General features: G+C 35.2%; 1 protein-coding gene across 2 annotated transcripts in view; it reads right to left on the minus strand.

The window, feature by feature from the left end:
* Window positions 1-248: 248 nt before the first annotated feature.
* LOC121380913 (polypeptide N-acetylgalactosaminyltransferase 13-like) overlaps window positions 249-20,943 on the minus strand; it is a 54,925-nt gene continuing 34,230 nt past the window's right edge. For both annotated transcript variants that reach the window (XM_041509945.1, XM_041509944.1), the window contains 11 exons: window positions 20,311-20,328; window positions 17,647-17,751; window positions 16,831-16,933; window positions 15,987-16,157; window positions 14,202-14,319; window positions 13,382-13,562; window positions 12,775-12,914; window positions 11,256-11,354; window positions 6,879-7,016; window positions 4,983-5,061; window positions 249-3,956 (listed from right to left, as the gene is read on the minus strand). In XM_041509945.1, the coding sequence (XP_041365879.1) occupies window positions 3,895-3,956; window positions 4,983-5,061; window positions 6,879-7,016; window positions 11,256-11,354; window positions 12,775-12,914; window positions 13,382-13,562; window positions 14,202-14,319; window positions 15,987-16,157; window positions 16,831-16,933; window positions 17,647-17,751; window positions 20,311-20,328 (1,214 nt within the window). In that variant the 3' untranslated portion in view covers window positions 249-3,894. The remainder of the gene's footprint in view (window positions 3,957-4,982; window positions 5,062-6,878; window positions 7,017-11,255; window positions 11,355-12,774; window positions 12,915-13,381; window positions 13,563-14,201; window positions 14,320-15,986; window positions 16,158-16,830; window positions 16,934-17,646; window positions 17,752-20,310; window positions 20,329-20,943) is intronic.

Below are 20,943 nucleotides of genomic sequence, written 5' to 3' on the forward strand. Positions count from 1 at the left end.
TATATACTAATAAAGTTTTAACTTTCTGTAATCAACATTTTATTAATATTATTAAAAAAAAAATTCTTTATATGAAAGAAATGTTTTAATGACGCACTCAACATATTTTATTTACAGTTATATGGCATCAAACATATGGTTAAGGACCACACAGATAATGAGAGGAAACCCGCTGTCGCCTCTTCATGGGCTACTCTTTTCGATTAGCAACAAGGGATCTTTTATATGCACCATCCCAGACAGGATAGCACATACCACAGCCTTTGATATACCAGTCATGGTGCACTGGCTGGAACAAGAAATAGCCCAATGGGCCCACCGACTGCGCATCGAGTGAGCACTGTACCACTGGGCTACATCCCACCCTTCTTTATATGACTACCAGGGGATAAGAGGTTACCTAGTGGTAAAGTGCTTTCCCGATGCATCAGGTGGTGTAACAAAGGCCATGGATTGGACTAGCCTGGGTAAAGTGCTTTCCCGATGCATCAAGTGGTGTAACAAAGGCCATGAATTGGACTAGCCTGGGTAAAGTGCTTTCCCGATGCATCAAGTGGTGTAACAAAGGAAGGCCATGGATTGGACTAGCCTGGGTAAAGTGCTTTCCCGATGCATCAAGTGGTGTAACAAAGGAAGGCCATGGATTGGACTAGCCTGGGTAAAGTGCTTTCCCGATGCATCAAGTGGTGTAACAAAGGCCATGAATTGGACTAGCTTGGGTAAAGTGCTTTCCCGATGCATCAAGTGGTGTAACAAAGGCCATGGATTGGACTAGCCTGGGTAAAGTGCTTTCCTGATGCATCAAGTGGTGTAACAAAGGCCATGGATTAGACTAGCCTGGGTAAAGTGCTTTCCCGATGCATCAAGTGGTGTAACAAAGGAAGGCCATGGATTGGACTAGCCTGGGTAAAGTGCTTTCCCGATGCATCAAGTGGTGTAACAAAGGCCATGAATTGGACTAGCTTGGGTAAAGTGCTTTCCCGATGCATCAAGTGGTGTAACAAAGGCCATGAATTGGACTAGCTTGGGTAAAGTGCTTTCCCGATGCATCAAGTGGTGTAACAAAGGCCATGAATTGGACTAGCTTGGGTAAAGTGCTTTCCCGATGCATCAAGTGGTGTAACAAAGGCCATGAATTGGACTAGCTTGGGTAAAGTGCTTTCCCGATGCATCAAGTGGTGTAACAAAGGCCATGAATTGGACTAGCTTGGGTAAAGTGCTTTCCCGATGCATCAAGTGGTGTAACAAAGGCCATGAATTGGACTAGCTTGGGTAAAGTGCTTTCCCGATGCATCAAGTGGTGTAACAAAGGAAGGCCATGGATTGGACTAGCCTGGGTAAAGTGCTTTCCCGATGCATCAAGTGGTGTAACAAAGGCCATGAATTGGACTAGCTTGGGTAAAGTGCTTTCCCGATGCATCAAGTGGTGTAACAAAGGAAGGCCATGGATTGGACTAGCCTGGGTAAAGTGCTTTCCCGATGCATCAAGTGGTGTAACAAAGGCCATGAATTGGACTATCCTGGGTAAAGTGCTTTCCCGATGCATCAAGTGGTGTAACAAAGGCCATGAATTGGACTATCCTGGGTAAAGTGCTTTCCCGATGCATCAAGTGGTGTAACAAAGGCCATGAATTGGACTATCCTGGGTAAAGTGCTTTCCCGATGCATCAAGTGGTGTAACAAAGGCCATGAATTGGACTATCCTGGGTAAAGTGCTTTCCCGATGCATCAAGTGGTGTAACAAAGGAAGGCCATGGATTGGACTAGCCTGGGTAAAGTGCTTTCCCGATGCATCAAGTGGTGTAACAAAGGAAGGCCATGGATTGGACTAGCCTGGGTAAAGTGCTTTCCCGATGCATCAAGTGGTGTAACAAAGGCCATGGATTGGACTAGCCTGGGTAAAGTGCTTTCCCGATGCATCAAGTGGTGTAACAAAGGCCATGAATTGGACTAGCTTGGGTAAAGTGCTTTCCCGATGCATCAAGTGGTGTAACAAAGGAAGGCCATGGATTGGACTAGCCTGGGTAAAGTGCTTTCCCGATGCATCAAGTGGTGTAACAAAGGCCATGAATTGGACTAGCTTGGGTAAAGTGCTTTCCCGATGCATCAAGTGGTGTAACAAAGGAAGGCCATGGATTGGACTAGCCTGGGTAAAGTGCTTTCCCGATGCATCAAGTGGTGTAACAAAGGCCATGAATTGGACTAGCTTGGGTAAAGTGCTTTCCCGATGCATCAAGTGGTGTAACAAAGGAAGGCCATGGATTGGACTAGCCTGGGTAAAGTGCTTTCCCGATGCATCAAGTGGTGTAACAAAGGCCATGAATTGGACTAGCTTGGGTAAAGTGCTTTCCCGATGCATCAAGTGGTGTAACAAAGGCCATGGATTGGACTAGCCTGGGTAAAGTGCTTTCCCGATGCATCAAGTGGTGTAACAAAGGCCATGGATTAGACTAGCCTGGGTAAAGTGCTTTCCCGATGCATCAAGTGGTGTAACAAAGGAAGGCCATGGATTGGACTAGCCTGGGTAAAGTGCTTTCCCGATGCATCAAGTGGTGTAACAAAGGCCATGAATTGGACTAGCTTGGGTAAAGTGCTTTCCCGATGCATCAAGTGGTGTAACAAAGGCCATGAATTGGACTAGCTTGGGTAAAGTGCTTTCCCGATGCATCAAGTGGTGTAACAAAGGCCATGAATTGGACTAGCTTGGGTAAAGTGCTTTCCCGATGCATCAAGTGGTGTAACAAAGGCCATGAATTGGACTAGCTTGGGTAAAGTGCTTTCCCGATGCATCAAGTGGTGTAACAAAGGCCATGAATTGGACTAGCTTGGGTAAAGTGCTTTCCCGATGCATCAAGTGGTGTAACAAAGGAAGGCCATGGATTGGACTAGCCTGGGTAAAGTGCTTTCCCGATGCATCAAGTGGTGTAACAAAGGAAGGCCATGGATTGGACTAGCCTGGGTAAAGTGCTTTCCCGATGCATCAAGTGGTGTAACAAAGGCCATGGATTGGACTATCCTGGGTAAAGTGCTTTCCCGATGCATCAAGTGGTGTAACAAAGGCCATGGATTGGACTATCCTGTCTGTGGGATGGTGCATATAAAAGATCCCTTGATGCAAAATCAAAGAGATTTGCTCATGAAGTAGTGGTACCTAGTTTTATTACTCATTAACCGAGTGATTCTTAACCACATATTCAACCCCATAAAATGGTAAATAAAAACTGATGTAAAATAAAACAAATTGATTATGAAAGCGAAATTCACTGAGAAGTCTACAAAAAAAACCTGAAGCACTGCTAAAATTACCACAACAGTTGACCCATCCATTCTGTGGTCAGTGTATGAAAACACCACCACTAAAATACTCCAAGGCCACAATCTAGTTAATCAAATTAACAAAGGAATAACATTAAAATGGCTAATCAGATATCACACATCTTCAAAATGATAAAGACAATTTACACCTAAGGATGGAAAGACATAATTTCAATGTAAATCAATTCAACTGTAGACAAAAACATAATGAAATAAATTCAGTTAGTTTCAGTGCAATTAACCATAAATTTAGATTGTCTCTAAATTTAAAGGTACATATCCACATTTTAATTTTTTTTTTTTTAAACCCACTACCCTGCAATATTTAGGACAAACTATGATTAGTACTTGTGAAAATTATGCAATCAGTATCAATATGTAATTGCTAAACATTACAGATATTGAAGCTTAAGTGTGTCTTTATACATGTAGTTTTCAAATGGTAGTGGCTGTGAGGTGACATAACAGCATTATTCATCACACTAAACATGGCATACGAAGTTTGTGGCTTTGAAGATCGTTGGATCACCATAGCAGCTATACGCCAGATCACAGAGTCCCATCTTGATTCTCTCCACCTCAACTCTTCCATTTCATATCACTGAGAATCCATTGCTGACTCGGCAGACCAGTACAAGCTCCTGTGTAAACAAAGTCATAAAAGAGATTTAATATTTAGTACATACCTATTTAATCTTTATACATAAACCTCAAGTACTTAATCAGACCTCGAAAATTTATACAGGCAATTACTTGAATTAGCACCACCATTGCCAATTTGATCTCCAATGGCATTTTTCTCATTATTGGGTATTTACTTTTGTTATTATTTCTACTAAATTGTCCTTTCAAGATGATCTGAATTTGAAGGGCTACTTAATAAAACAAGATAGTACTATTTTTGATGCCACATGTCTTGTTGCATCTTTTAAAAGAATCATGTACCTGATTTAAATAGCTTTTCTTAACCTTCTGCAGGTGAGATATCTTGCCTGATGTCACTCCAGTCGACATACTGTACACTGTATAAAATGCATTCCCTAATTCATATTGCCTGCTATTTTGCACACAACACTTGCCGGAAATAAATTATTTTAAAACAGGAAACAGTTACTTGCACTAGCTTCAGTTGGGGGTTTTTCCATGGAAAAATACCTTGGAATTCGTTTGACAACAATGGTGGCACGTCGCGGTCATTTTCAGGGATCGATACCTGATTGTGACAGCTAATTTAATAATAAATTTGATCGTTTTATCAAGAACGAAAATCACCAAATATTGGGATATGAATCGTAGTTCATTTAAAAAAAAAAATTCTGATGAGAATAACACTGCTATTGGGAATAATGGACATAAATACTGGACAGTTGGCCACAAATGCCCTAAGTAAATGTGACATTTTTTATTTTTTGCCTAATTTTAATCAACATTAACTGATCTAAAATATCATAAAAATTAGAAAAACACATGAAAATAATACTTACCAATTCAAATATGAACTTTATTTTATGTATTTATAAAACATTTAAATGAATATATGTGAGTAAAATGTGGTTTCTGTCCAAAATTAATCTAGTAGTCTAAAGGATAAATTATGTTTCCCAGATAAAAATAGCGACTCCCTCCCACCTCTCTACTTAGTTGTGCATAACATAAAGACAACCTACCCAATGATGGACTTTCTTTGTCACTTGGTGATGGTTTTCCCAAACATAGTCCAGTATTCACATGCCGCAAAGCGAGTGTCTGCAATTAATTATTTTTAAAATTTACACAGACACATTACAACAAACTAAACATATACAAACCCAGTTTTATTTGTTCAAAATATCTGTATGGGTTGGTAAACATTAATAACAATACTTGATATAATTAATAACACTCAAATCTGATTGGTCAAGTACACCAAAATATGTACTGTTAAATAAAATTATGTATGATTAGAGTCCCAATATTAGCAATAAGTGAATTTCAACTGGTAAATAAGTTTGGGTGAGAAGAAAAGAAGAAAAGATTCGGATCTAAGAGCAAAAGACAGGAATTACAAGAAGAGGTGTATCAAACTGCATCTTTGCTAGCCAAGGTACCATTCCATACAGTATATATGCTATAGATATGGAATGGTACCTTCGCTTGCAAAGATGATCAAACTACAACACAGTCACTGTATAGTCTTTGCAGATGTTGAACAATGTAATATAATCAAATTACCATGTTTTCTAGGCTTAATTATAATTTCCAAACACAGAATGTAAATGTTACCAGTTTTTATCATATGTTTTTACTGACAATTTTTAAATATATATTTGATTAATTTGTAAACTTTATATTTCCATCTCCATTTTTGGCTATCGATTCACATTCAAACAAATGGATGGGCCTACATGTCTCCTTGGTTGTTGGAAAGTGCATACACAAGTTTCCTTGTTCCTCTGTGTTGTATGTGCTACAGTTTAAGTTGGAAAGTGCATACACAAATTCTCTTGCTCATTTTTGTTGTATGTGCTACAGTTTATGTTGGAAAGTGCATACACACGTTCTCTTACTCATTTGTGTTATATATACTATCATTTATGATGGAAAGTGCATATAAAAAATTGATTGCTATTACTAGCAAGTGCTACCCTTTTTATTTAAAAATGCATGGAAATGTCCTTGGTGCTGGGTATAGTGGGACCCTGTTTGTAGGACAACACAGGGTGTTAGAAATAGGAAGATGTTTGTAGAAAGTAGGTGGCTATATTTACTAAATGCAGAGAGGTTTATAACTGAAAAACAGTGTTGATAGTGGCAGAAACCAGTCACCTACTAATGAACACACAAGAAAGTGCATATAAAACTTTCCTTTTTACTAACTGATGTGCCTGACATGTAACAGCAATGCATTGGTCCATGACCAAGTGTCTTGTTTCTAAGTTTAGAATTATCTCCCGGCCCCTGACTTTTGAATTGTCTTTCTTATTACGTGTCTATTTTGAATTGTCAATGGTATCTTTTGTTTTCTTCTTTTCCTCCCCGTACCTCTACCATCCCTTAGTTTTACTGTCTTTTTCCCAACAAGTTTCGGGATGTTATTAGTGTCTTACATCTCTCAGTTAAAATCAAATACATGTGCCCATAAAGGCTTTATACAACCCAGATCTTAGCTCCGTCTGGTTTAGAAATTCAGTAGAACCTGCAATGGGTAATCCACCTCCATGTGCTACACATGCAGAATCAACATATCTATGCCAATATAATGCAAACACATGACAAGACAAGACAGAAAGCATGAATAACAATTAAAAATAACACATGCAATGTAACACGTAAAACATGCAAACAGATGGAAAGACATGCAGACAAAAAAAAAAAAAAAAAGAAGTAAAAAAAAAAAAAAAAGACTGAAGGCACCCACTTCCAGTATTAAAAAATATTTGTATTTTAGTTATAGAGCAACATTTAATTGATTAAGTGTTATACCATCTAGCTCTTAGTAACAATAAAAAATATAAAAGCTGTACATTAAAAATAAACCAAATAATCATTTAACTTTTAAACTGAATGCCATAAAATATGTCTACCTGAAAATCAAAATCCCACTCTAGGTTTTGGAAGCTGTCATCGCAGCGTGAAAATACTACCGCAGTAGGCGCGTTGCGAGCCTCTATACACATATTGTCATCAGTCATTATAATTTTCTTCTTAGTGAGGGCAAAAACCTAATAAATGGTGCCAAAATAAAAATTGAAAATGTTACAACATATACAAAAGGTTAGAAAAAAGAAGAGATAAAGCATGCAGTACTGCCAAGCTACGATTCCAGATTATTCTGAAAGAAAATAAATAAAATTCTACATTAATCTGTCTCGGTGATGTGTTGCTGGGTATATCACCGAGCTGGAACAAAGCAGGAGAGTTCTACTTCCATCCACAACAGAGTTTTCTCCCCAGTTGTGTTATATGTTTACCAAGAATGGCCAAAACAAAGAGACGAAGTGTATGCTTCATTCTGCAATCCATATTTGACTATTTTCCAATCCACACCTCCTACACCCAACATTATGGTTTGTGTCACCATGGTTACAAAAAACTGAACTTCCATCACCCGAGACAATTTCCTACACCACATGATGGAGAATGAAATTTCTCATACTTTGCTCCATGTGAAAACCCCCAACCTTACTATAACTGATCAGAGATAGCATTAGACAACCAACTGCCAAGGACTGCTTGATCGCATTCAGTGAAATCTTTTAAATCTGTTATTTTCAAAAGTTAAGTGTTGCTACAAGTTTAAGAGGCTTCCATCTAGGAAATACACCTGGTTTTATGAATCATGCAGGGTAGTAGTCGGTTGGTTAGTGTTAAAAGATTTATAAGCAATATTAAGTGCAAATACAAAAAAGATTATATAAAGCAGGGTATAACAGCCAGACACAAAAGGTGTTAACCAAAAATAAACGTACTACATGTATATATACATGTACATCATACGTTTATAAATCATGCTTTCTAATGGATTTTTCTACTGTTATTGCCTTCATCATTACATTTATTCTCAGTTTGAGACTAGTTATGAAAAGCCATAGTAGGTCTACTAAATGTGGATAAATTATAAATTTTTAGAAGTTTAATACTAAAGTATTAAGCTATCCTTGGCAGACAGTTATCTCAATGTTAACTCAGCAGGGGGAAAATAACGACAATGTTAACAACAGGCAGTCGATCTAATACCTCCTTATCATATTCAAATTTTTGGTTTCCTCCTAACCCATGGCACTGAAATAGTTTTACAGGGCCATTCACCGACGCAATATCAAGACAAACGTCGTCTGTTTGAAGAGCTTTCTTTTTAGTGTAAGAAAAAACCTGAAACAAACGATGGTCAAATAATGAAATAAACATATCTAGTAACACTATCATTTTCTCTTGAATGCATGTTTAAAAATTATATATAAATTTTGGCATAAATAAAGTTTTGACTAATAATTTAATGAGGCTGATTTCTGTTTTAAATCTTAATTTAGCAATTCACCAAACTCTGACTAAACCTTTGAGATAAATTGCTGTTTTTAAACATATAATAATGTAAGCATTTGCTTCTTTTTTTAATAGTTAATTCAATAAATTGTCCCAAAAAACATCTTATAACATCTTATATGGTAGTAAATTCAAAACACTAAACACATCAAATACTTTCTTTTTTTTAAAACAAAAACAAAAAGAAAAGCATAAGTATAATAAAGTTGTTTTAACCACAAAGTATTTAAAACAAGTACAAATAAACTTAAAACAGAACCCTCATAAAAATATATAAAAAAATTGTTCTACACCAAACACCTGCAATAGTCCTGTAATAATTAACTGATCTTTTATTTCAAAAATTAATTAACAGACTGGTGGTATACACCATTGTTACCAAGCACTATCTTCTACTCCACCTCTCACCCACTGTTCCTTCAGCCCCTGCAATTGCCCACAGCAATCAGCAATGCCATGGAGATTGCCGTAGAGGTTTTAGTTCTCCACGGCACTATTCAGGGTTTCTTTTTTAATGGCATGTTTTTTGCCGTGGACATTTTCTTAATTGTAGGGTTTGTCCTTTAAACTATGTGAGAGCAGCATAATTTAATGATGACAAATACCTGAATATGTTTAACAAATATTTCTTACACACCTATTGGTGAGATCATCATTTGTTATTTTTGATAACACACACTTGGCAACACATGTAAGAGTGATAACATTTTAAAGACATACGACTGGCTGCTCCTAGGTGATACCAATGCCATACCATCCAATCAAAAAACACATGATCGAATTGATCACTCTGTGATGTACAGCTTAACCTGAAATTGACATGTCTGTGACACATAAGTTAACTATAAGCATTAGGGACGTAAATAGCTTTTAATTAGAAAAGGCATTTAAATGTATTTTAAAACTGTTTTGCTCGTTAGATATGTTGTAAGATGAACACATTAAACACTTTCTTTTGTTGTATATCTAATGGTCACTCATGTAGTATTCAGTATATACATCATAGGATTTGAATAATTGCAATTATAATTAGCCTGTTTTTCTTAAACACCAGTGTTTAAGCATTGTAAATGTTGAGACTGTTGATAACAATGACTAAAAATTTTAAATTTTTATTGCAGACATTTGAATGTGTTCACCCATTGTTCTAGCTCTGATACAAAGCATATATTAGTCATTTCTAAAATAATGAAGTCATTTAATAATTTATACATGGTACAAATGGATTTTATAAATGATATAAATTGATTTTTTGACCTCTGAAACATGGGAGTATGTACCAAAACCATTGTTTTTATTCTAAAATGATGCTGGAATAAGATGTTTAAATGACAGACAGCCACCTTAGTGGCCATTTTAGTTTTCTTACTTCTTGCCAGGTTACAGCAAAAACATGCTCAATTTATTTAATTTACAGGTGAACCTCCAATTATAAATAAAGAGTGATGGGTGCTAGATATTGATCTCCGTGATCTAGTGGATAAGCTGCTGGACAATCAAGCTGACGACAGTGGTTCAAATCCTGTCAAAGCTGGCTCTTACTTTCATTCATCAGTGACCCTTCAAAAACCTACATCTTATTTGAGTAAGCCTACTTACAGGTCTGCTTGAACACTTGTTGCTAATCACGAGAAAAATAATTGACAGATTACACTAAGCTAAGGTGAAACACACAATTTTACATTTGTTAAATATTTAAATTTGGACTCATAGGACTTCTAGATTATGGTAGCCCCACTCCCATGGCTAGTGATATTCAATGTTGGGCTAGTAAATAACTACTATTGCCATGCCCGACGGCTAGTGAAAAAGAAGAAGAGTCAAATGTTGCAATTACCGTTTTTGACCGGAAATAAGCCCATGTCTTTGAATAAGCCCCCCTCCGTTTTGATAGCATTTAAGAAATTAGGCCCTCATTCGTAAATAAGCCCACCACCAACTTCGTCACCTTATAAATAACACGAAATTGCAAGTTTGCTCAAAGTTCATTTAAAAGGTCATACCTCCTGCAGATAATTAAACACAAATGTAACACAATATTTTACCACCAGTGAGATTTAGCAGTCTAACAATAACAGTGTGTAACATTGTTTTCAATTTCATGCCTGCAGTATTTCTCTGAAGTATCCAAGCCCAAGTATGAACTAAAAACCAATGTCTATTTTTACCACCACACTGGGTCTGCAGTTAATGCTAATTAATCAAATACCATATTCTGATTGGCTAAGAACAATGACCTTAGATTGACCATTTTTTGTAGTGTAAGCTGGCTGCCTGTGTCAGAAACGTGTGTATACGCTATTGAGTTTGTTGTTAACTGATGTTGTTTTAAGTCTTCTCAGCATTAAATTTTGGATGTAAATAAACCTCACTGGTAAGTAACTGTAACATAGAAGGTGTGTTTCTGATAATTAGATACTAGTAAAAAAAAAAACAATTTAATTTATAAACAATTATTATTTATTAATAACAAATGGAACACTAATTAATAGATATGCTACTGAATGTTTTTTGTTTTCTTCCTAGTTCATTTAATTATTATTATTTATTTTAATTTTTTTTTTTTCTTTCCAACAAAACTGGCCCCTTGTCTGGGAATAAGCCCACCCCATGCTAAGCTCACAATGAGTTGTCTTGGCCCTCTGGGCTTATTTCCGGTCAAATACGGTAAGTTAATTTTGTAAAACTGCCCCCACCCCAACATTAGTGTTTTTAAGATATATCTCCCCCTTTAGGTGACATATCTAATCATTACTATTATTTTGTAAAATTGTATTAAAATTAAAGTAGGGCTAGTGAATTTTTAATACGGGCTAGTAAATTTTCTAAATCACTGATCCCATGGCTAGTGGATTTTATAAAACTTCTAGAAGCCCTGACTGAATAATTTGAAAAAACTTCCTAGAAAAAGCACTTACCTGGTTACCACCCATTCCATGACACCCAACCATCCCAACCTTTTCTCCACTCTTACGACCCATTGTGTCAACACACATATTGCTTTCTTTATTGCGTATCTGGAAATAATAACAACAATTAACAGACATTGAATTTAGGAATTTATTTTAGGATTCTGCCAATATCATAAAAATGGTTTAATATAGATATTTTGTCACTTTGTGATTATATCTGATCATCTTATGCGTCTGACCCAAAATCTTGGATTCATGATAACACAGAATCCTACTAAATTCTTAGCCTGATAAATATACACAAAATTAAAATTAATATAAGTTAACTTAAAATATTTTAAAGTAAAACTGAGAGAGAGTTAAGGGGGGGGGGGGGGGGGAGAGAGAGAGAGAGAGGAGAGAATAGAGACAGACAACACGAGAGAGAGAGAGACAAACACACACAGAGAAAGAGAGATAGACAGATAACAGAGACAAATGAGAGAGAGAGAGAGAGAGAGACAGACAAACAGAGAGAGAGAGAGGAAGACACACACACACCAAGTAGGACAATAGTCATGTACTGGTATTTTGTACTTAGAATTATTTTAAAGGTAGGGTCAACTCAAACAAGAGCCTTATGTGTTGGAAAGATGCATACCCGGACCACCAACACATACTGACACTTTAGCAAATGAAAAACGCGTAAATTTAGAGTTAATAAAAAAACATGATTATTCCTGCTAACTGGGGGCAGCCATTTTGTTTTGCTTTTGTGACGTCCGGTGGAATAGCAAGGGGCGAAGTGACGTCAGCTCCTGACCATCTCCTGTATGTACAGTGTAAACAAAACAGTAATTTTCGACAAGGCGCTTCTCTTTGATCAACCTGACTTGTAAAACAGCATAAATCGACGTAATAATATAATAAACTACTTAACTAAATATATTTCAAGTTGCATAAACAGCGTCAATTAATTGGCTCATCTGGTTACCAATCAAATACACACCTGCCAATCAGGAATCACAGGTAGAACCAATTAACTAAGAAAACACCCAGTGTATCATTTTAGTACATAGGTTAATGCATGGACAAAACATTGTTAATTATTTTGACTTGTTGTGTAGCTACTTTGACAATGGTATTTTATTTTGTATTGAAAAATAATACATATAGTGCTGGATATACTTATTGCTGGCTTACTGGGATGTGTATTATTACAGAACATTGCAATGTATGACTATTTATCATCCCGCAAAAACCAGGTGGATTGTGTTTCTCTAGTTCTAAGGCTCATTCCTGACGTTACGCGTTAAGTATTACGTAACCACCAGCTCACTGAGATGGTACAAAATGGCTGCGCCCGTTATATATAATAGCCGTCACATTTAACCGTTTTAGTAATTAACTATACGATTATACTTGTTGATATTAAGCAATAATGTGCATTATATATCGTTGAATATGCATACCAGGCCAAATGCCTTAATTGTCCCTTCCTTTAAGTGTAGAAGGAAATGTTTGCAACTAAAACATGCTTTCTTACTTCTCCTAATGAGTAGAAATCTACAGGCATCTGTGACTCTGGATATATTGTCTCTAAATACCACCGGAAACTTTTACATTTAAGCCGCTTCCTAAATTCTTTCCTTTCTGATATATCTCCATAGGATGTGCTTTTAACACCTGAAAAACAATTATTTGAAAATAATACAATGTGTGCTTTATTTTTAATCTCTAAAATATCAAGCGTAAATAATTACCAAGATTTGTTACTTACATTCATGGGGGGGGGGGGGGGGGGAGAGAGAAGAGACGTAGCCTAGTGGTAAAGCGCTCGCTTGATGCATGGTTGGTCTGGGATTGATACCCGTCGGTGGGCTCACTGGGCTATTTCTCATCACAGCCAGTACAAAATGACTGGTATATCAAAGGCCGTTGTATATGCTATCCTGTCTATGGGTTGGTGAATATAAAAAATCCCTTGCTACTAATGGAAAAATATAGCAGATTTCCTCTCTATGACCATATGTCAAAATGACCATATGTTTGACATCCATTAGCCGATGATTAATAAATCAATGTGCTGTAGCGGTGTCGTTAAACAAAACAAACTTCATGAACTCTGATCCATTTAAATAAAATATAATTACCTGGATTTATTTTATAAAAGAATTCTTTGTATTCATCCATCCACACTTCTACGATGCGCTGCGTGTTATGGTTGATAATACGTGCCACTCCTCCTGGCCAGGAATACGGTGACGTCTTGCGGAACACATGACCAACCCGTGAACACGTAACTATATAGATTTTACCACCACACATCCACACCTTGAAGACAAATCAAAACAAAGTCAGCCATAGATAGATTTTATCACCACACATCCACACCTTGAAGACAAATAAAAACAAAGTCAGCCATAGATAGATTTTATCACCACACATCCACACCTTGAAGACAAATCAAAACAAAGTCAGCCATAGATAGATTTTATCATCCCATATCAGGGCTAGTTCTGCAACTCACCAAAGGTGAATTTTAGGAACAATTGGCAAATTTTATTTTGATTTGGTGAACAAATTTCATGTAATAATTTATATTTTGTTGGAAAATAACTGTGATTTAGCCTTTTTTAAGGTGATTTGGTGAAATGTTTTGCTCATCCATAGCTAGCCCTGCATATCGACACCTGATGAAGTCAGATCATGGACTGCATATAATACTGTATTCATTAATACAAGAATAAAATTAATATGTACTACCAGAAACAAAATCACAAAAGCATCATTAATTATATAAAACATTACTTTTAAAAGCTATGCATATAACCAACAAGAATATGCTGATTTAATGGATTAACAATTTGCAAGAAGACACCATTACATTAAAATTGTTTTTTTTTTGATGACATTGGGTTATAGAACAAAAAGCTTACAGATCTACATTTTGTAAACAAAATCAACACAAACCCTGAAAGACATTTCCAAGTTTTCTCCTCCCCAAATATCCATTCCTTCGTCGTATGAACCAATTTCATAGAAGTAATCCCTGTTTATTGAGAAGAGACCACCAGCCATGGTTGGAGTCCTGTTACATAATTTTTAAACAATAAATGAAAATTACATAGTTATATTATCAAAAACAATTTTAATAAAAAAATACAAAATACAAATACAAATCTAACAGATCAATTACGAGATAACCATATGGAGTTTTTAGATTTGCGGGTGTTATTGTCTATTTGATCCTGCAAATGTCATTTTTGACCGAAGGCCTTAGCCTGAGGTCAAAAATGAAACATTTGCGGGCATCAAATAGACAATAATACAAACAAATCTAAAAACTCAATATGGTTATGTCCATGTAAACTGAATTGTTTTTCTACAGAACTAACTGTATATTTTGTATTTCTTGAAAAAAATACCTCGCTAAAAACTAACTGTAGACCCTTAAATCATCAACTTCGCCTGTTCCAATTGCTAATGATGTCACTTTCTAATGACGTCATTAGCTTTCCGGGTGTTATTTTCATTTGATCCCAGAAAAAGACTGTAATTACCCAATCACAATACAGAACACACTCACCATCAGTTTACAATAATTAATTACGAAATCTTAGTTTTTTTAATTTAAGGCTTACTGAATCAATTATCATCATATAAATGTTAAAACTGCCAGGTCACCTCTGTCTATAATTCACACTCAGTGAAGTTTTAACAGAAAGAGAATAGATTTGAAAATAATGCATTAACCTCTGCTTGCTGCTGGTAACAAATGCTTCCTACCATGACAACACTTTCAGCCAAAGATTGAAAAAAAATTCTGCCCACTGGAAGCTCCTGACTTCAATCTAAATATAAATCTGTGTCTTCCCACAATCACACTAATAATTAAAAATCAAAGATAACTCACGAAAAATATTTGAAACAAGCATTATGAGAGTACTGCTAAAGCAATACATGTCCCCTATTGAACCCAACAATTTTAGCTCAATTTCTCAAGACCTGGAAAAAGAAGTCTGGAAAACTAATTTTCACATCTCCTAAGTTCAGGGCCATAACCGTCAAAAATGGATAATTTGCAATTAAAGTCAAATTGATCTGTAACAATATATTAATAAAGTTACACACTAATTTCCAGCTCAATATCTCAATACCTTCTGAGAAAAAAGTCTGGAAAACAAATTTTGACATCTCTTAAGTTCAATGGCTATAAATCCATCAAAAATAGGTAATTCACCATGAAAAGTCAAACTTGTTAGTAACACTACATTTTAAAGCTATACACAAAATTTCAAGTCAATATCTCAGGACCTTAAAAAAACAAAAACCATCGGGAAAACTATTTGTGGGACACATGGATGAAACCTATAGTCCCCTCCAGTTGGACCAGTAGGGCACTAATACTAATCATTTCTACCAATGGAAAAGACTAGGTAAGGTACCTCTGATTAGTAGTAACTAAACAGTAAATCCAGTAAAAAGTTAAAATAAACAAAAATTAAAAGGTCTAAGGGTGTGATCCTTACAACAGATTGTATTGGACGGGTCAGTTATTATTTTAATTTTTAGAAAAGAAAAAAAAAAAAAAGAGAGGAAAAAGTAACAAGGACAATATAGTCGGCTGAGTTACCCATTTTACAATTAATCTTGATAAATATCTATTAATCCATTCTAGAGCATTGCATGAAGAACTATGTCACTGTTAACTCAATCCTCAATGGAGTAGCAATGATAATCAGAAACAAGACGTACCTTGTAGGACGACTCCGGTCTCCACCTCGCCTCTCTAACTCTCTCTGCGGCACCGGGTACCAACGGAAATTCAGCTTCCAGTTGAACCCACCCCACGTCATGTCGGAACCAGTTATGTACTCAAATGTATCATCACTAATCACATCAATGATGGGACACACTACAGACGTTCTGTAAACATAGAACAATTTTTTTTTTTTAAATTATGGGACTTTGTAATGCTAGAGAAATAAAAAGACAAACTGTTCACTGTCTATTCTATGTTCTACAAAATTAAGTTTGTGTGTGTTTAAAAAGATGTATGATGCATCTTTGAATATCTTCAATATACCAATGGAAAATGGCTTTTGATTCATATGCATAACAGATCATAATAAAATGTGATGATCATAAAACTATATTTCAGTAAAAAAATACATACTAAAATAACTGAATGACAAGTATAAGTATATGAATTGTACAATCATTATAGAACTGAACAGCTAACTATACATGTATAAACATAAAGACATTATTGGGTTTCATAAAGTATCAAGACTTTGAGAATTTAAATTTTGCATAAACCATTTGTCAGTTAAATCATGTATATGCCTAAATTTAAAGTACAGTGAAACCTCTCAAAACAGGACCTCTATAAACCGATATTCCCTAAAAAACGTATTTTTTCATGGTCCCTTTTTAAATATCTGTGCAGAAAAGAACCTCTCTAAACCAGTTTAGAGGGGTTTCACTGTACAAACAAAACATAGGTTATGCAAAACTAGATGTGCATGAGCAATGGACAAACAAAACTAATTGTTTTTGCAATATTCAAATGTCTGTATAACGCCCACTTTAGTTGTACCTGTCGGTGTGAATTTCAGCTAGAAGAGGCTCCAGCCATCCCTCGGTACACTCACAGTGGGCATCAAGGAATGTCAACACTTGACCTTTTGCCTCGCGTGCGCCTGTCAATATCAAATACAATTATCAAAAACAACCAGAGATGAAAATTACTGAAAAAATGTGTTTGAAAAAAATTGCTGGGTCTTGAAAAGGAGGTGGTTACTAAAACTGTTTTATCAAAGAACAATTAAAGGATCAGTTTTTAGGTGGCACATGGTGGAGAAATTGGGAGTTTTTAAAAATCTTTTAACTAGAACCTTACCCAAACAAAAATACCTAAAAAAGCAAAAAAAGCACCTTGTATATAGATTTAGATTGAGACAGTGAGAAAAAAGGTCCATTTCCAAGAAACAAAACACCAGCGATGGATCAATATTCGGACTGAGAAAAATACTACAAGGTAGATATGTGACGTCTTGCAAGTTTAGCAGATATTCTACCACTGAGCAACTCGAAGATTACATTCATTCAATTTAACAGTATTCCATTAGTCCAGTTGAGAAAAGCGAGTTTTGTTCATTTCTTGATGAATGTAAATTTAGCTGATTGTAACAAGACAACATTATAATTTCATCGGTTGCTATGCAATCAGCTATTCTTATATGAGGCACTTGTATTGTGTGGCATCGCCTTAAAAGAAATAGCAGACAATCTTTAACTAAACCAGATACTATTGACATACAAATCAAGCTACATGTAACTCTTATTAAACTAGTTATTTCTTATAACATACATTTAATACTAAACTAGACAATATAATTATATTAACACTCACCTATTAACCTAGCCCTGATTAAACCAGTTCTATCTTTAAGTCGAATGACACGAACTCGAGTATGCAACCGAGAAACGTATTCATCAAGCTTCTTTCCAAGATGTTCTGAAATAAAATTTCACATAATTGGTTATTTATTGTTGAATATATTACATGTACAGGCAAATAGAGATATACAGTTAAAATGTTTTGTTTTGTTTGTTTCCCCGACACCACTAGATTTATTAATCATTAGCAATTGATGTCCACCATTTGATAATTTCAACATGTAGTCTTACAACAAACTAACTACATTTTTCCATTATTGCTCAGCAAGGGATCTTTATATGCACTTCCCCCCCCCCCCCCCAGACAGGACTGCACATACCACAGCCTTTGATATACCAGTTATGGAGCACTAGTGAAAGAAATATTTTATTTAACAACGCACTCAACACATTTTATTTACGGTTATATGGCATCAGACATATGGTTAAGGACCACACAGATATTGAGAGGAAACCCGCTGTTGCCACTTCAGGGGCTACTCTTTTCGATTGATAATAAGGGATCTTTTATATGTACCACCCCACAGACAGGGTAGTACATACCACAGCCTTTGATATACAAGTCGTGGTGCACTGGCTGGAATGAAAAATAGCCCAATGGGCTCACTGATGGGGATCGATCCCACACCAACCGCGCATCGAGCAAGCGCTGTACTATTGGGCTACGTCTCGCCCACTAGTGATGAAAAAAACTAATCAGAGGACGTCAGCTGAATGCTCTAATATAACTGACATAGAACCCAACCCTAACCAGGATGCCCAGACCTCCCATGAACAAGTAGTCTTTACATACAAATATGACATAGATGTACATGTGTATACAAATTGCAATGTTGTTGATATAGCAGAAATAACCATTTCACTGGAAAAGCCTGAGAAATAACAAAACAATCTGTGTTTGTTTAGAAAGCTAAAAACGTTTGTTAAAATGTTCACACCCAAGTATTAACTCCCACCCAGACTGGGTTTTAACAGTTCAGGGGTTGAATTTTAATATTTGAGATTGGGGGGGGGGGGGGGGGGGGAGGGGGCAAGTGTTGCCTTTGATATAGTAACAAAAATTAGGACACCAAGGCAAAACTGGTTGCAAGCATGCTTGGTTACTGAAAATTGAGATTAAAAATGTTTACAAATTGTTTTGCTAATCCTTTAATTATTTTGGAAGAAAGCCAGAACCGTAATAGTACATGAATGAATATTTAACAACACCCCAGCATGAAAAATACATCAGCTATTGGGTGTCAAACTATGGTAAAGTCAAAACATTAAGTGATGATCACATCAATATAAAAATTCAAGACATAAATAAAAACACAGTGTAAAGAACTGAATAAAAGTCAGTATTCTCAAACAAATTGTAATAAAAAGTTCTGAATGGAATCAAAATGATTCCATCACATTTCTTTGACCAAAAATATCTTTTCTAGTTTCTTTGAGATGAGTACATTCCACCAAAATGTGGCATACCATCAGAGTACACTGACAGTGCACACACTGAGGTGGAGGATCCTTCTTCAAGATAAATGAATGGGTCAAATACATGTATGCAGTGATCTACAAAGCAGGTAAAATACTCGCCATGGCGACTAAAAACATTCCCTGGTGTCTAAAAAATATAATCACATTCGCCAGTTGGCGACTGTCCAATAATTTTGCTTTAATCTGTAAACAAAACTGGACATCAAAAAACACTGTGGACCAGTAGCAATTTATCTTCCATAAAATGTGTTTTCTATCGGTAATTTGTATATTCGGTAAAATATATGAAGGAGATTCCAAAGTGTCTGTTAAATCAATGTTAGAAAACGACAAAAAACACTTAATGCATCAATTTCATATATAGTACATATGCAATAAAATAAAATAAAAAATAAAATGAAGTGTACACTAACATAATGCTACTAAATATAGTACAAGTAGCTTTTGTGTATTTGCTATTACCAAAAACAAACACTGCGTCCAATAAATGCATATTATAATTATAATTATTATAAGTTAGTGAAATAAATACCAATAAATACAACGACCATGTTAAACAAAGCATGCTGCTTGATGATTAAAGAAGAATCAAATAATGTTAAGGTAAAATTAAACTCAAAACTAATTCCAAAGAAACAAAAATTTGATGTGTACAGTCATCCCAGTACAAAAGAAAATATGACCTCTGATGTGCAAAAAGCATAACATAACATATTTCAATAAAAAGTGAAATCTGCAATCAAACCACACAAAAAGATTCTGGACTCAAACTTAAGAATGTGTTATCTATGGAAATTTCTTACGACCTGCTTTCTTATCAAAGAACAAAAATAGAAATATTTTTTAATGACACTAAAATCCGAAATTACTGAGGATTTTTATCCCTGAATTATTCATCTTTTGTTAACCTAGATACCTCAACTTGTTAAACAATAAGGTAATTTTTTTTAATAATGACCAGTCAGCCTAATATTAACATTCCAATTTTAGGCGAGTTAAATAAGCAAGCTATTGTTGAGAGACTTCTAATGTAACACATTTTTCAATGTCGAAAGAGTGTTTGAAATATTATCTGCTATAAACCCACTAACAAGGAAATGTTAATATGCTGAGATGTGACACAATAAAATGTTTTTACCGAGATGAGGATCTTGATCTGTAAAAATCAATACACAACGAGTCATGTTATTTGAGATTACTTCCTGACCTTCAAAGGTCGTCTCAAAACAAAACACAATCTGTCAACATGTGATTCCAATCTAAGGACATGCTATGCAAGTAATTATTTACAGTTCTACAGAAAACAAAGTAATTCACAACTTAAGTCAACAATGCAAAAGGTAACTCCCAAAAGCTACACCTTTGTGTCTGCAAACTAAAAAAACAGACAGCTCTTCATTAGGAACACATTTGTCTACTGGAAACTAAACATTTTCATTTTTGGATTTTATATAATGTTTTTGACATGCTATATTTACTTAGCACATCATTCTTATGCATGCTGTATTTAATATTGATCAAGTATATTTAACTTCTAACATTCTAATTCAAAGACAAAATTATACATTAATAAACACAATTATGCTAATAATTATTCATCAAATTATAATTTTATAAATTTAAATAGCATCAACTTGTTTAAAATATTTTTAAAATAGCCAGTGATCATAATTCCGAAGATAAAAATAAAATTTTAAACAAACATTTTAACACAAAAATAGAAGTGCAAAATTACACAGTGGAATTTGAAAAACAAGTTACTTTTTAGAAT

This window comes from Gigantopelta aegis, chromosome 9, assembly GCF_016097555.1.
Source record: "Gigantopelta aegis isolate Gae_Host chromosome 9, Gae_host_genome, whole genome shotgun sequence".
NCBI classification, from domain to species: Eukaryota; Metazoa; Mollusca; class Gastropoda; order Neomphalida; family Peltospiridae; genus Gigantopelta; species Gigantopelta aegis.